This window comes from Pygoscelis adeliae, unplaced genomic scaffold, assembly GCF_000699105.1.
Source record: "Pygoscelis adeliae isolate BGI_AS28 unplaced genomic scaffold, ASM69910v1 Scaffold264, whole genome shotgun sequence".
Classification (NCBI taxonomy): Eukaryota; Metazoa; Chordata; class Aves; order Sphenisciformes; family Spheniscidae; genus Pygoscelis; species Pygoscelis adeliae.
The window spans coordinates 357,734-375,199 of NW_008824672.1; the positions used below are offsets into that span (position 1 = coordinate 357,734).

At 41.0% G+C, this 17,466-nt stretch overlaps 1 protein-coding gene across 1 annotated transcript in view; it reads right to left on the reverse strand.

Annotated features, from left to right (window-relative positions):
• The window catches only part of CNTNAP2 (contactin associated protein-like 2), a 1,203,666-nt gene that overhangs the window by 97,364 nt on the left and 1,088,836 nt on the right, over positions 1-17,466 (reverse strand). The window contains exons 17-18 of the mRNA XM_009323034.1: positions 3,492-3,710; positions 667-903 (exon numbers count right to left, since the gene is read on the reverse strand). Of these exons, the coding sequence (XP_009321309.1) occupies positions 667-903; positions 3,492-3,710 (456 nt within the window). The remainder of the gene's footprint in view (positions 1-666; positions 904-3,491; positions 3,711-17,466) is intronic.

Here is a 17,466-nt window from a genome sequence, read left to right on the forward strand (position 1 = left end):
TCTGTCTTTCTTATGCAGGCATGTGTGTCCATAGTAAATCGGTCTCTTACAATCATTGATTTTGAAAATTCAGAACATACTTTAGGCATTTCCAAAGGACTGACATAGATGTGGGAGCTCTCTACCTTCCCTTACCCTAGCAAGTTCAATTTCTAACCCAGTTTGAGCTACTAAAAGACTTGATCTGGTTATGGATGGATAAAATTTTTAATCCAAATGCTGGCCTCCCGATTTATAAGATATTCAACTGAAAGCTCACACCTATGTATCTCCAAATATGTTTCTGAATGAGACTAGTTAGCTTTTGTTTAAATCCATGTTTTTTCTAAAGAAGTAACCATGACATTGTGCTAGTAGGAATTTATTGTTCAACAGCTCAAGACTGTGGAATACAGTCTGCCAGACCTGCTATGACTACAAGGTATTCCTGATGCATTTTGTTGTTGTGTTATTTGATTTAAATAGGTAACATATATTAGTACTAATGAGAGACGTGGTTGTAAATCATCACATTTCAATCCTGGGTGTATAATTTGACTTGTTTGTAAGAAGTATTAAACAGGATTTACTTGTTTAATTAATAAAAGCTGAAGCATTGATTCTATTGTGTTTCTTCTCAGGCAGATAGTTCTACCCTTACTCTGCCTCCCACACTAAAGCATTTACCTTTAATGCAAAATGGTCCATCATAGGCAGTTTTGGAGCAGTCACAGGAGTAGCCGTTGTATTTCTCAACACATTTACCACCATTTGCGCAGTACATCCCATAGCTCGTGCAATGGCCAGAGCAGCCAGGCTTCACCCCTGGAGTGACTTTTGCTCTCTCTTCCAGGTCCAGTGTCACCCCATTCATCCTTAATGAACGAATGCAACCTAGGAAGCCTCGCTGGCCTCCCGCAGCACCTGAGAGGGAATGTAAAACTGTGAGACAACACTGAACAGATTTTATTGTTATTGCTTTACATGAAATATCTTGCTAAGCTTGTGACAACAGCTGGAAATAAGTAATTTCTTTGTAAAGGCAAGGAATCGCCTTGTCCTAATGACAATGAAATCAATGAAACCTAACCTTTTGATACCATACCATAAATAAGCATAAATAGTAGGTGTGTTTGCTTTACACTGATTAGACATTAGAGATTCTAGCCCTCCACTGTAAGACTTCATTTCATTTCAACATCAGGATTTTTAGAGATAATAGTGGAAGAAATGGGCTTGGCTTGATTGCTAAGGTATAGCCTTACTCTCCATACGATCAGTGATGATGGATGCTAATAATAATGCCATAATTTGTTATGCAGTGTTACATTTTCCAAAGCCACAATGGGGAAAGAAGGAAAATATTTAAATCCCCACTCTCAGTTGCAATAGGAAATATAGATGTTAATTTCCAAGCAACATTGAGTATATAGTTTAGCTGCCTGAGTATAGGGATGTAACATTGAAGAGCTACATTTGAAAATCTGGGTTGAGATGGTTTTTCTTAGCAGTCAGTAAGAACCGTTCCTTTTTTCCCCCTAGTAAACACTTGCTGAAAAATGTGATTTCAGCTAGGAAAGTCTTATCTGGGGCTGGATTAGAAACAAAAAAAACCTAAAAAATGCAGCAAATAACAATGAGTGGCTGTCATCCCTTCTCCTCATCCTCTCATCTCTTTGATTACTGCAGTGCCGCAGGTGCTGAAGAGTCCCTGAGGAGATCTGAACGCTCATCACCACAGAGCACAGAAGCTGATATTTACCTGAGTGGGGAAGAGGACTAAATACAAACCAAAGAGAGAGGGCTGCTTCAAATCAACAGCTGGTAACTGGATAATTTGGAGTAAGAGGAGGCAATGCTCGGTCTCTGCCGAGTGCACAGGGCAGAGGGCGTTCTGGTGTGGTTCCATTCTACAGAAACTCATATACACTGCAGTGATGAAAAAAACCCTAATACCTCTAATTCCCTTCTTTCCCCTCTTGGTGACTGTCCTAGCCCCTAGGACATGAAGTCATCACCCCTCAGGCTCTCTCGCTGGCCCAAGGAATAGATATTTATTCTACAGAAAGTGGAACAGGAGGCAGCAAAACAATTCTTGTTTGGTATTACTCTCCAGGCCCCGATGTTCAGGGTGTTCACTTGGGACACTCCAACTCAAATCAATTCTCTGTCTGACTCTGGGTAAAGATTTAAATCTGTTCTTTGAGATGTGTGCTCCAATCACCAAGTTATATGAAATGGATATGATTCAGAAAGAAAGAAAATCTGGTACAGATTTGGACATTCAGTTTTTGGCAATAGTACTAGATACTATTGGTAGATACTTGGTACTAGGTATTTCAAAACATTGCTGGGGATACAGTTAGTTCAAAACTACCAATAAAAATCATCATTATTAACAATTCCCCAAGAACTCAGGCTGGAAAAAAATCCATCTCTTCCTGTTTTCAGCAAAAGGCTTGGTATTTATTTTAAAAGGTTAAGGCTTCCTCTTTTAAACAAACTTCACATTTCAGCTTATTTTGAAACTGCCTTTTATTGGGATCACAGTTAGCAGTAAAGGAGAATCTGAGCTTGTAAATAATGACTGCACATCTGGTGACACATTATACACAGTTTGCAGTGACACTGTGCTGTTTACTAGGGCAGTGAAAGCTTTAAACATCATTTTAATTAATTTCTGCTGTTGAACCCTGACTAACATGGGAAAAAAATGAGATCATGTCTTTTTTTCCTTCCCCCTTCCCTCTTCTCCTGTTAGCAGCTATCTAGAGAGGTAGGAAAGTGCTTCTTTGCTCAACGTTTCATGCAGTTCTGATTCCAGCTAATGGCACTTGGCATGTCTGCACTTCGCAGCCCTGGGGCTAACAGTCAGAGAAATACAAGTGCTGCCGGAATAGCATGCCCAAAATGTAGTGGAGACCAGCAGCTCCAGAAAGCAGCTGGACTAACTTGTTTCCAGGGAATGCATTTGTGTAACACTGTGCGATTCTTTCCTACACTGAATGGGCAAACAGCCCGTGGGACTAAAGGGAAAAGACTGCAGCGAGAGCCATGAACGCAAAAGCGTGGGCAATGATCAAACCTAAAGAGGCTGAAAGTGCTAGGATGGGCACTGCAGGCACATGCAGTCCTGGCAAGACCTATGCAGCATTTTTCACTTCCGTGGTGAATGTGTGTGTGCTTGAGAGAGACACTTGGCAAAAAAGGAGTTTGGCACTACTGCCTGCTAGAGGCACTTTCAGCCAGGAGCTGCAGGTGGAGAAAGACAAAAATTACAGGTTGCCAGCACAGAATATTTTTCTCTTAGTTGATCTTCTTACTTCTGTAATTATGGACATGCTTGTCTTTTCTTTTTTTCTTTTAATTCCCATCCCCTCCTCCCCTGTGCTGTCATGCAAGTGCTTCAGTAGTGCAACTTCCCACATAAAACTAACTGCTGCTGGCAAGACACGAGGCAAAGAGCGTTCAGCATGTGAGAGCAAAGCCCTGTTACACGTTCTGCACCTTACCAACATAGAGCTGGCTGTACAATTCCAGTCGTGTGTGTCCTTCTGTTGGTGCTTTCCGGACCTCCAGGGGTAACTGGTCTACCTGCAGGCTGGCCTGTTTGACATTCCTCTCAGCATTGACCCGATGCCATTGGTCATCATTGAGCTGGTTGGGAGATCTAACGATGATTTCCACGGGCCCATTTCCAACATCGAATGAAAAGGAAACCTCCGTAGCAGCTGAAACACCAAGCAAAAGGGAACCCATCTTATGTTGTAAACAAATTCACTTATACTTCCTAAATAGAAGAGTCATATTTACCAGAAATATGTACTGCTCAGACACCTTCAGAATTTATAAGCACGTTCAGTTCCTTCTAACTTGAGTAGGAGTTAAAGTATTTCCAAGGAAGCCATTGTGAAAAGTTTCTATAGCATGTGATGGAAATCAAATCGGTTTGGCTTGTAAAATTTAACCAGAATAAATTATATCCTTGAAGAAGATTTTTTATTTCCACTAATAATTTCAGTAATATTGGAAAAACCTGTTCACCAGCTTTTAGAAGAGAACATCAACAGACTCTGAAACAATGACACGAATTTTTTATTTCTGCAGCTTTCTAGTTTCCATAGGTTTTTTTAGGGAAATATGTATTTTGATAAAAAAGTGATGCAGAAGAAGTCTACTTCTTTTTTCTTTTGAGGGGCAATTAACTTTTACAATGAACTAATAATGCAGTGGTAATGACCTATGTGAGATTTTATGGCTGAAAAAGAATGTAGCAAGTACTACAGTGCCCTATATATAGTGGATGATTCAAAACATGTTTAGAAATTTTACAAATGTCCATTAGGCTCTACTAGACATTCCACCAGGTCATCCTTAGCAAACTGTATGGCTGATACTTATTATTAAACAGGGAGTGTGATTAATAATATATAGATCATTTTGGAATGAAGAAATATAGTTTTGACTTTCCTACTGATATTTAGTTTATATAATTTGGAGCTGTAAATTGTATTATGGTGGCAAAACATCAGACAAAAGGGTTACCAGAAAACAGATTAATCAATGATAGCATTCATAAAAAAGGATACCAGACAGAAGTAAAGACAACCAAGAGTTCCATTTAATTTGTTTTTCTTACATATAAAATAAAAAAGCCTCAACAACCTTTTAATTCTTCTGAAAAATCTCGGGTGCCCAATTATGGTCAGTGTTCCAGTACAGCTGTGGTTTCTTGTTTGGTTGAATTAATGAAACAGTCTTATAAAAATCTTACTCAGCAAGGCTATTAAATTGTGGTAGAAGCACCACTCCATGATCATTATCACTAACAATACTGATAAATACTGGGAAATATTTTTGTACATGGCCTAATAGATTTTCACAAGGTTATGTCAGACATAATTAAATGCATTTTTATTAAAACTGGAAGGATAGGATTTTTACAGAGAATGTTCTTTCAAACCAAATTTATTACATAATTGACACCTTTGATTTTTTCCTGCAAAATTGGCTATTTCTAAAGGAAAAAAATTAAAATCATATTTTATTGCTGTTGTACTCTCTGTTCTCTGCTGAATAAAATAATTTCATTTCTTGAATGAACTGCCTTTCATAAGCCATGAATTTAGTCTGTTTGGCCTTTTGCACTTTACAAGACAGAAAATCTGTACGAGCCAAAGCTTGCCATTAAAGAAATAAAGATGTTTCATTTTAATGTTATTACGTCTTATAACTTCAGCAGTTCTGCCAATAAACTCAGGGAAATTAGGAATTAGAGTAAAATCTCTCCAGTACTTAAATTGTATGTTGTGTTCAAGTCTATTTTTAAGGGTGTGTGTGTGTAATTCTCCTTTAATATTCTTTTGAAGAACTGCCTTGGATCTCTTCACTGTCAGGCTTGAATTGCTTCCCAAAAGCAGTCTGTCTATAAGGCTGTAAAATGAGAACCCCTTAGCAGACTTTTCGTCTTATTCTGAGGCAACTGATGGCACTGCTGATATTGCTTGTGGGTACCTTGAGTACAACCCCATCCAGGATTTTGAAAACCTCTGCAAGAATGCTTCTTTGTTTGCAAGCTCTTGGTCTTCTGGATTGAAGCATCTCTAATTTTTTAAAGGAAGATTATTCTTCCTTTAAAAGAGAAAGAGAAAGTGTAGAGAATTGGCAAATAGAGATATTTCAAGTAGAAGTTCTGTGCCTGCATAGTCTAGCTTTATGCATGGCTTTAAACTGAAATCTGTATCACAGCCTGAAAGACTTATAATGAAATTTGTACTTACTGGAGAAAATTATTCACTCTGACATAAAAGTAAGTGTACCATTTGTATAAATTCATATTGTATTTTTATATTTAATCTTATAGTTAGGAAGGAAAAGCATTACAGAAAAATCTTCTCATCAAAGGCCATTTTCAGTGCATGTACTTGCTGACATGCTGAAAGTTAGAGAAGGCACTACAGCATCTATGGACTGTGCTGATCCATCCCCAAGCAACCTAAAAACATGACTCATAAACCAAAGGGGAGGAAACTTATTTGCTAGACTGATGGACTGAAAAAACATGCAGTATGTCAATGAGAAGAGCTTTGCAGATGGGCAGAGGCTCCATGACAGCATGTCTCACATGCAAGTTATATTGCTGGTTCTGACTCTTCATTCTCACTTTCCATTGGAATGAATTTTTGAGTCTACAGATAAAGTATATTCTCCAACCAGGGGCATCTCTAGGTAAAATCATTGGTACTTGTACCTTAACAGAAATGGATGAACATCTGATAACAGGCATGTTAATCAGAAAAGGAAGACAAAAGAAGTTGTACCCGCCAATAAATGAGACAGGGGATCTGGTGACAACTGACATGGAGAAGGCTGAGGTACTCAACAACTTTTTTGTCTCAGTTTTCACTGGCAATTGCTCTTCCCACATCTTTTGAGTCCCTGAATCTCAAGGCAGGGACTGGGGGAATGAAGTGTTCAAGATCAGGTTGGATGGGGCTTTGGGTACACTGTGCTGCCCCTGCTCCTTCTTTTTCCTCTACCCCAGCTTTACTGCTGACCATGGTGTTGTACAGTATGGAGTATCCCTTTGGCTAATGGTCAACTGTCCTGGCTGTGTCCCTTTCCAACTTCTTTGCTACCCTCAGCCTACTGACTGGGGAAGAAATGGGAAAGAGAGAAAGCTTTGATGCTGTGCAAGCACTGCTCAGCAATAGCCAAAACACTGTTTTAGACACAAATCCAAAACACAACACCATACGGGATGCTGTGGAGAAAGTTAACTCCGTCTCAGCGAGACCCAGTACAACATCAAATTTGTTCAGAAGTTCAGCGTAACAAGTTATGAGAAGAGTAGCAATTATTTAGGTTTTTTTCCTAAGCATGGTTTTCTTTTCAGTCTCTCTATGTCTACACAACCCTTCCATGATGTGGCATCTTTGACTCAAATACATCCTTGGTTGACATGACAGTGGTGTTATTCTGTTAAACTTTTAAAGGGGATGATTAAAAGATATCTAACATACATGTGCACATGTGACTATCTATTCACAGTGACGAACTGAACCAGAGCAAGGATTTTTTCAGAAACATGTAGAAAATGAGCTGCATAGGTCCCAGAGTTTTCTACTTGTCGGTCACTTTGTAGCTCATGAAGTGAGTTTTCCTAACGATCATTTTATTTTCTATTCTACCAAATACCATAAAACTCAAGCCAGTTGTTCTAAGAAATGAGAATGAGGATTAGACATTGAACAAATGTCTGAAATTGCTTAATTATGAAATAAAAAAAGAAAATAAATATGGGGTTTAGTTTATTCAGTCAGTACAAGGTTTTGTGATGGAAACTTCATAAAATTGAACAAGGGTGAATTTTTTATGTGCTCCTGGCATACATATTCACTCAATAAACTGAGACTTGTGGCTTAGTTTTACCCTTTCTGTGCCTTGTGCAATTACGTATAATTAAATCTGAGCACGTTTCTTTCATCGATTCAATTTTCTAAGGTCTCAGGTCATTGTAAGCCATCTGTTCAGAACATAGAAGTGCAACTTTGGCAAACAAAGTGCCCTTCTCGCTCTTTGTTCTGTGTTCTTGTTCTTTAGCTGTATTCAGATCCCATTTCCTCATCTTAAATCTATGAGGCATTTGCCCATAAAAAGGAAGGGACATGACTGAGGCACTCTGCAGGAAGACCTGGATAGGCTGGAAGAGTGGGCTAACAAGAACCTTATGAAGTTCCACAGAGACAAATGTAATGTCTTGCACCTGGGAAAACACAATCCAGGAGTGCAGCACAGTCTGGGATCTACCCGGCTGGGGAGCATCCCTGTGGAAAGGGATCTGGGGGTCCTGGTGGACAACAAGCTCAATATGAGTGAACAGTGTGCTACTGCAGCAAAGAAAGCCAACAGGATGCTGGGTTGCATCAACAAGGGCATCACCAGCAGAGATAAAGAAGTCATTATCCCACTCTACTCAGCGCTTGCCAGGCCACACCTGGAATACTGTGTTTGGTTTTGGTCCCCGCTATACAAAAAAGATATGGACAGGCTGGAGAGGGGCCCGAGAAGGGCCACAAAGATGATCAAAGGACTGGGAAGCCTGCCATATGAGAAAAGGCTGAGACAACTGGGTTTGTTCAGCCTTGAGAAAAGAAGGCTTAGGGGAGACCTTATCACCACGTTCCAGTATTTAAAGGGTGGCTCCAAAGAAGATGGAGACTCCCTTTTTACAAGGAGTCACATGGAGAAGACGAGCGGTAATGGGCACAAGTTACTCCTAGGGAGATTCCAATTGGACACAAGAGGAAAATTTTTCACAATGAGAACAATGAGCCGTTGGAATAATCTCCCCAGTGAAGTGGTGGATTCCCCAACATTGGACACTTTTAAGATTCAGCTGGACAGGGTGCTGGGCCATCTTGTCTAGGCCGTGCTTTTGCTAAGAAAGGTTGGACCAGATGATCCTTGAGGTCCTTTCCAACCTGGTATTCTATGATTCTATTATTCTATGACTGCATTGTCTGTGGGATTCTGTGTTCCTTGGGTCCTTCCTTTCAAGGCTTTGTGGTAGATATGCTTTAGTTAAACACAAGTTCTGAGGCTCAACTGCATGGGAAGTAGCACGTACTTCTATGTCTTTTGCTATGCAGAAGGTCAGGCTAAATGAACTGATAGGCTTCTCTGGCATTCAAGATCTATGAACAGCTAGGTCTCCCATTTTCCTAGAAGCCTTTGTGTTTCAAATCTCTTTTTTTCCTATTTTCCCAGTTTGATCCTTGTGATAAATTGCAGGCTAGGATGTCTAGCTATAATGAGGCTGCCAGCAAAGAAAGAGACGCTGACAGATGGGTGGGTGCTCACAAGATGCTAAGCAGTAGGTGGAGGTTCTCAAGACACATCAGATGTGAAAAAAAAGGAGGAGGGATTACAACCCTCCTCACAGTCAGCTTTGTATGCCTGTCTCTCTATTTCTCTCCTTCTCTCCCATTATCCTTTCTCTGAAACACATACTTTCATCTCCTCCCTTGTACTTTGTTTTTCTTACCTCCCCTGATGTATTTTTATACCCTTCAATGGGACTCACTGATGTTTTAGTTGACTTACATCAAAGGGAATAGTATCTAACTTCTTTAGGATCCTTTTGAAATCCCATTCTTAGCACATAAATGCCTTGTTATAGCTAGAATCAGAGCTCACTTGCCTGGCTGTAAAACAGGATACAACAGTAAGCTATAAACTGTAGACTAAAACCTGCCAGACAGATATTTCCACCCTCCACTTTGCTTGCTTGTTCCATGAAAACAACAGCTTGAAAATATTCTATCTCTGTAAGGGCAACATCTGCCAAACTTCTTGGACAATGTTTATACATACACCTTTGACAAAGGGCTCACTGACTAAACCAGTAGACAGAATTCAGTGAAATAATTGAAAATGAATGAAAACTTAATCAACAGATAGAGATGTTAAACTGATCTAGAGCTAGTGGTTTATGTATCTTTATATGGAATCCATCACCAGGGTCAAGATCAGGTCTCATATCTGTAGTCACTGGAATCCTTCCCATTGACTTTAGTAGACTCTGGATAGAAAAGAGAGCTTTCCAGGATTTGAAAGCAACTATCACCTTGTCCACCTTTCCCACTTATACTCAGACAGCTGAGTTTAAAGATAGTTTTACAAAGTCATCTCTAAATCACCTGCCCTGCTGCCCTAATTTGCACAGGGGTGAGAGATGGCCATGCCAATGCTGACATTGAAACAGCATTGACAGCTTGTTCCTGGCTGCTGAAAATATGTGGAAAGGGCTACAGATGCTACCCTGAAGTGACATATTGGAACACAGGACCTGCTTTGAGGAGGCCACTTCTCAAGGGACACAACTAAAAATTAAAGCCACCAAACCAACATCTCAGAGAGAAATTGTTGATCCAAATTGCTTGACTGCAATGCAGGAATTACTGCGTAGCTTGGCTGTCTGCTAATAATCAGGTAGTTGTCAAAAATCATGACCATATTTACAATAATTGGACTAAGCATCTGGAAGATTTCATCATTTATCTAATTCCCAAACGAAACGGTCATTTGAACTAATGAGCGAAAGCTTCACTCATTTGACCAAATGACAGTGCACATCTATGCCCAAGACTGCAGTGATCCCTGAGCTAAGTGCCAAATGAACTAACTCTGGAAGCTGCACAGCTGCATCGGCATGATGCTGTGCCAAGAGTAATTAGTTCTAATGAGAGGCTATACTGCACCTAGGATCAAACCCAGCATAGCTGAGTGTTGATTTATACAGACATGCTATCTTTCTTAGAATTACCTCAGGTATCTCTCTGACATGGGGGTTCATTGTACAGACTAGACACACTCTACATTTGCCTCTAGGTTAACAAGTCAAATAAAAAAAAATCATGCAACTTTATACTCTCTTGGATCTTATGCAGTCATTTATGTAAGTGTCAAGAAGGAAAAAAGGGTGAGTAAAGATATCACTTTGATTTAACATCATTTAACACCCACTTCTTATGGTATAAAGCCATCCCCAGGATATAATAACAAGTGAGGCTCAGCATCTTTCTGAGTCTTTAGAACAAGCTGATATTCTGTATGGAGTAAACAATCCACTGGACAATCACAAAATCAGAGAATCATAGCACGGTTTGGGTTGGAAAGGACCTTTAAAGATCATCTAGTCCAACCCCCCTGCCATGGGCAGGGACATCTTTCACTAGATTAAATTGCTCAGAGCCCCGTCCAACCCGACCTTGAACACTGGCAATGATGGGGCATCAACAACTCTGGGCAACCTGGTCCAGTGTCTTACCACCCTCATCGTAAAGAATTTCTTCCTTGTAACCAATCTAAATCTACTCTCTTTCAGTTTCAAAACATTGCCCCTTGCCCCCTTGTTCTGTTGCTACAAGGGTTCATAAAAGTCTTTCTCTGTCTTTCTTATAAGCCCTTTTTATATACTGAAAGGCACCAATAAGGTCTCCCCAAAGCCTTCTCTTCTCCAGGCTGAACAATCCCAACTCTCTCAGCCTTTCTTCATAGGAGAAGTGTTCCAGCCCTCTGACCATTTTTGTGCCCTCCTCTGGACCCGCTCTAACAGATCCATGTCTTCTTGTGCTGGGGACCCCAGAGCTGGATGCAGTACTCCAGGTGGGGTCCCACAAGAGCAGAGTAGAGGCGCAGAATCACCTCCCTCGACCTGCTGGCCACGCTTCTTTTGATGCAGCCCAGGATACGATTGGCCTTCTTGGCTGCGAGTGCACATTGCTGGCTCATGTCCAGTTTTTCATCCACCAGTATCCCCAAGTCCTCCTCTGCAGGGCTGCTTTCCATTCATCCTCCAGTCTGTATTGATGTTGGGAATTGCCCACAACCAGGTGGCAGGACCTTGCACTTGGCCTTGTTGAACTTCATAAGGTTCACACAGGCCCACTCCTCAAGCCTGTCAAGGTCCCTCTGGATGGCATCCCTTCCCTCAAGCTATCAACTGTACCACTCAGCTTGGTGTCCTGCAAGGCTGCTGAGGGCGCACTCAATCCCACTGTCTATGTCACTGATGAAGATATTAAATAGTATTGGTCCCAGTAGAGACCCTTGAGGGACACCACTCGTTACTGGTTTCCACTTGGACATTGAACCATTGACTGTAACTCTTTTGACGCAGCCATCCAGCCGGTTCCTCATCCATCTAACAGTCCATCCATCAAACCCCTATCTCTCCAATTTAGCGACAAGAATGTTGTGAAGGACCATATCAAAGGCCTTACGGAAGTACAGGTGACATCAGTAGTTCTTCCCTTGTCCACTGCTGCAGTTGCTCCATCGTAGAAGGCCGCTAGACTAGTCAGGCACAATTTTCCCTTGGTGAAGCCATGCTGACTGTCTCTAATCACCTCCCTGTCATGCATATGCCTTGACATAGCTTCCAGGAGGATCTGTTCTATGATTTTACCAGGCAGAGAGATGAGGCTGACTGGTCGGTAGTTCCCAGGGTCCTCCTTTCTACCCTTTTTAGAAATGAGTGTGATGTTTCTCCCTTTTTCCAGTCACTGGGGACTTGTCCTGGTTTCGGCAGGGATAGAGTTAATTTCCTTCCTAGTAGCTGGTACAGTGCTGTGTTTTGGATTTAGGGTGAGAACAATGTTGATAATGCACCGATGGTTTAGTTGTTGCTAGGTAGTGTTTACACTAGTCAAGGACTTTACAGCTTCCCATGCTCTGCCGACTGAGAAGGCTGGAGGGGCACAAGAAGCTGGGAGGGGGCACAGCCAGGACAGCTGACCCAAACTGGCCAAAGGGGTATTCCATACCATGTGACGTCATGCTCAGCATATAAAGCTGGGGGAAGAAGAAGGAAGGGGGGGAGACGTTTGGAGTGATGGTGTTTGTCTTCCCAAGTAACCGTTATGCATGATGGAGCCCTGCTTTCCTGGGGATGGCTGAACACCTGCCTGCCGATGGGAAGTGGTGAATGAATTCCTTGTTTTGCTTTGCTTGTGTGCGCAGCTTTTGCTTTACCTATTAAACTGTCTTATCTTAACCCACGAGTTTTCTCACTTTTACCCTTCCAATTCTCCCCCCCATCCCACTGGGGGAGAGTGAGCGGGCAGCTGTGTGGTGCTTAGTTGCCGGCTGAGGTTAAACTACAACAGGACTTCACCTGAGTGCCGTGACATTTCAAATATGATGGAGAATGGCTTGGCAACTACATCAGCCAATTCTTTCAGGACCCTGGGGTGCATCTTGTCAGGTCCCATGGACTTAGGTATGTTCAGGTTCCTCATGTGGTCTGGAACCTGAGTTGGGTTCCGATTGGAGGGACTTTCTTCCCCCAGTCCCTGCCTTGATATTCAGGGACTTGAGATATGTGGGAAGAGAGATTACCATATATATTGATAAAATATTACTTCCCTGTGAAAAAGGAAGTACAGTGACTGCTATTAGCATTAACATTTTGATGATCTAGCTATAAAGTTAGTTTTTAAATATGAGTAATTTCAGACATTCTGTAACAGTATTACTGATTTCTGCTCAGTGAAATTCTTGCTGCCTGGAGAAAATATTTTTTAAGACATTTTACCTTCAGTAGTAGGAAGTTTAGAAACATGTATAGAAAGGAGAAGAGAAATTAACTTCTCAATGAAAGGTAAAGGAACGAAAATGTGTATAACTGAATGGCTTTAACCATTAAAGATTTGGAAGAAATGTTACCATAATATTTAGAAAAGATACAAATAGAAATCCAAGGGTGTTTTTTTGCAAAGATTAAAGAAACTAATTAATGGTGAACAGGATTTATTAAATTTCTCTGTGAATTCATCAGGAATACAGAACTCTTCAGAATTTCTGAAGCTTCTTGTGACCTTTTCAGTGTGGTTTTATATAATGTTTTTATCCTGCAGTTCAAAAAAACCAAATCAGAATGAAAAATAAAGAAAAAGGCTTTGTCAAATGCAGAAAAGAGCATCCTCTGAAGCGCCTATCCTTCTCATATTTTTGATCCTCATTTTCTCCACCACTGAGTCTGCAGCCTGAAGGCATTTGATTCAGTCTCTGCTGTGTGCAGTATCTACATCTGGTAGCTGCAAACTTGCAGTGACATTTCTTTGCGAATGGACAGGGAATTAGATCTACTGAGAGACATTGTCCTGATTCAGCAAGAGCTGCTGTTTTCTTATGCATATGGCTATATTGTCACATTGTAAGACAAGACTGCACACAAATAAATTGTTTTGCTGTATATTTAAAAGACGTGAACTTTAATACATTATTGTCCTTCTTCCATTATACTTTCGCATCTTCTTTCTAGTAAGATTTCCAACTGGACCAGTAAGTTCAACAACTGGACAAATAATAAGTCTAAGTCCTAGCTTTCTGTTTACAGGAAACAAGCATCTTTGGATTAAAGTGAATTACATATGTTAAAATCCTTCTTTCATAATTTAATTTTATGACTGTTCAAATACATTTTCATATATCTGGCTGCCTGACTGAATAGCTAGCTGTTTTCTTGTTCCTTCATTGCCTGTGTTGGATTAGACTCCCTGTACTATAATAATCTTTGACTATTGTCTCCATGCTAAGCCCTTGAAATTCATTGTCCTCACCTGTGGTTTTAATCTTAGATATTCAATATATACCAGTTGACTCAGAAGTACTGTACTACATTGCAGCATAGTCCTGGGAAATTCTAGGACTCCCATAGTCTGGGATTCCCAGAGCACTGGGAAATACTGGGGAGAAAGGATGACAGAAAAAATTGTGGAAAAGGCAAGTGAAGAGAAGGTAGATGGAAGCTGGAAGGTAAGAAAGGTAGTAACTAGTGGTGTATCCCTGGGGTCAATCTTGGCTCCAATCCTCTTCAAATCTTTATTAATGATTTAGACGATGACAGGGCAGAGTGTACCCTCAGCAGGCTCACAGATGTCACAAAACTGGGATGTCCATGCTGCCATCCAGAGGGACCTCGGCAGGCTGGAGAAATGGATTGACGGGAACCTCACAAAGTTCAGCAAGGGGAAGTGCAAAGTCCTGCACCTGGCACAGAAAAATCCAATGCACCAGTACATGCTGGGGGTCACCCGGCTGGAAAGTAGCTTTGCAGAAAAGGCCCTGGGGGTCCTGGTGGACACCAAGTTGAACATGAGCCAGCAATGTGCTCTGGTGGCAAAGAATGCAAATGGTATCCTGGGCTGCACTAGTAGAATTGTTGCCAGCAGGTCGAGGGAGGTGATCCTTCCCCTCTACTCAGCACTGGTGATGCCACACCTGGAGTACTGTGTCCAGTTCTGGGCTCCCCAGTACAAGGGAGACATGGACATACTGGAGAGAGTCCAGCGAAGGGCCATAAAGATGTTTAAGGGACTGGAGCACCTCACATATGAGGAAAGGCTGGGACTGCTCAGCCTGGAGAAGAGAAGGCTCAGGAAGCATCTCATCAACGTATATAAATACCTGAAGGGAGGGTATAAAGAAGATGGACACAGGCTTTTTTCAGTGGTGCCCAATGACAGGACCAAAGGCAATGGGCACAAACTGAAACACAGGAGGTTCCCTCTGAACGTCAGGAAACACTTTTTCAAGGTGAGGGTGACAGCTCTGTGTGGGGATTTAGTTGAAGCCCCCTGTAATTTTTTATATCAACTTCAGTGAAGAAGAATGCTGATGGACTGTAGGACTATTAGTTTGCTGATGATCATCCATTTGTTGTCTCTGTTTCCCTTGCTTAACCTCTAATGCTGAATACGTGCCTCTATGGATGGAATTGGAACATAACAGTGAGCTGGTTTGCTGAAGCTCGTGCTAGATAAGACTACAGTAACAGTAGCAAGTAGAAGGAAGAAATTAAAAAGTATTTTAATTACCAGCAGCATATCACTCACAGTAAATGTGTGTTTCTGGAGCATGGCACCAGGATGGCTTTTCCCTGCATTCATATGGCTAGGGGATTCTAATAGTGTCTACTAAATAAGATTTTGCTAGTGTGATCTATATTTCTGGCAGCTAAAAGTGTGCATTATTGTTGTTTCCTGCATAATTCAGTTCCAAAAAGTAAATCACAAAGTCCTACATTTTCCATTTTTCTCCAATGCATGATTAGTCCTCTTGGATTGCATTAGGAAAGTCAAAGAAATTGCAGTTTGTTACAAGTAAATATATAAAGAAATAAAAAATTACAGGTCATTATTCAGCTAGTCTGTTGGCTAGTCTGCAGCATCAAGCTTAATTTTGTTGTGCACATGCCACTTGCACCAATATCCATCCCTATCTACATATTCTGAAGCATTTGCGGGTGTATTTCAGTGCTTCCTTACTGCTGTTTTACATGAGTTCAGCTAGCAACATTATCCCCGCCCCCCTCCCCCCTTTCTGTTTTTCAGTATTTAGAGGAATAATAGACTGGGGTATTACTGTGTGGTTTAATTTCCTCAAGTGCACATTTACAGCTGCACTGTTTCAATGATACTAGTATTAAAACTGGGGTATTCACTACCATAGTCTGCTCTCAAAAGATTAAGAAGTTGCATATATTTGCAGGACTTCTCGGTTACAGCTTGCTCCTGGTAAAGAGTGATTATGTCAGTGAGCCATTGTGTTTCCATGCACGCACAAGATTAGATTACTCCTTTGGAGCAGCAGCTGGAGTAGAGAACAGTGCAGACTTACAATCCTTCCTCGAGTTTTCCTAGGGTGGTCCAACCTGCTGTCTGACTGCAGCTGAGGGGGAACTTTTAACTGCTGGAAACCCAGGTCTCGACATTTTCCAAAGCACACAGGCTACCTGCAACTAGCTAAATGCTCTCCAGGTGCAAGGTAGTAAAAAGAAAATGGTCCTGGCTTCTCTCACCTTGTGGACGGACACCAATTCTCTTTCTACTGGCAGACAACCACTTACACATGTAATTCACAGTATTTTGGAAAGGCGTAACTATACTGGAGCTCAATATGAAGGGAAATCAGAACTGAATACAACACCTTCCTCATCATGAGTAAGCATCTGTGCAAGGACAAAGACAAGGAGGGATTTGATTTCGGTATTAACTAAGAATCAGTTATTTTCATTTCACTTTAAAATAAACTCAACTATCAACCAACCAATCAAACAGAAATACCAGTCTTCCTACACAGTAGATTAGATTGCTTTGGAGGATAAAAAATATTGCATTTAAATGAAAGTACCAAATTTTCTCATGAAAGATCATGCAAAGGCCAAATATGCCCTAAGAAGATAATTATTTATTATCATTGCTTATTAATTACTTCAGTTATGCTAATTGCACCCCAGCTGTCTTGTAGATAAGCACTTGGAAACAACTCTCATATTTCTATGATTATATTTTAGTTGATGTAGCAATTTTCAGCCATGGACATCAAGAATGAAAAATAACATTATCAGTCCTGCATAAACAGGGAACCAAAGCAAACATATGTGAAAGGACTTGTTTAAGGTCAAACTTCAGATGGTTAGAGCAGGGCTTGAAAAAATACCTACTTGCTTTACTTCTAAGGCAATAAATACCATTTCAGATAGATGACGTTGCCTCCTATCCAGCCAGCCCTCTTCCAATAACCGCTTAGCTGCTTGGAAGGAAGGAAGGAATGGTGAGTCAGTTGAAGGTCTTGTTGATTCATATCACGAGAGTTACTAAAGCTTAAAAAAATACAGCAGCCATATCTTCTGGTCTCTTTTGTGAGAGATGAGTCACACAAAGGGAACTGTAGCCAGTGCACTGAGTGGAAAAGGAGAGAAGGCGTGTGCTTTCCTGTCTGTAGTGGGTTATAATATACTTCATTATGCCCTTTTGACTGCAGCGCTTTACCATGAAACTGAATTGATCTCATGCAACAGATGACACCACAACAAGGAGGAAGCACAGCCATCAAAACAGAGCTCTCCCATGCAACGTACAAAGGGTTTTGTGTAGCTGGTAGCTATTTTTTGTTGGATGAAAGGCAAAATAAAAGTGG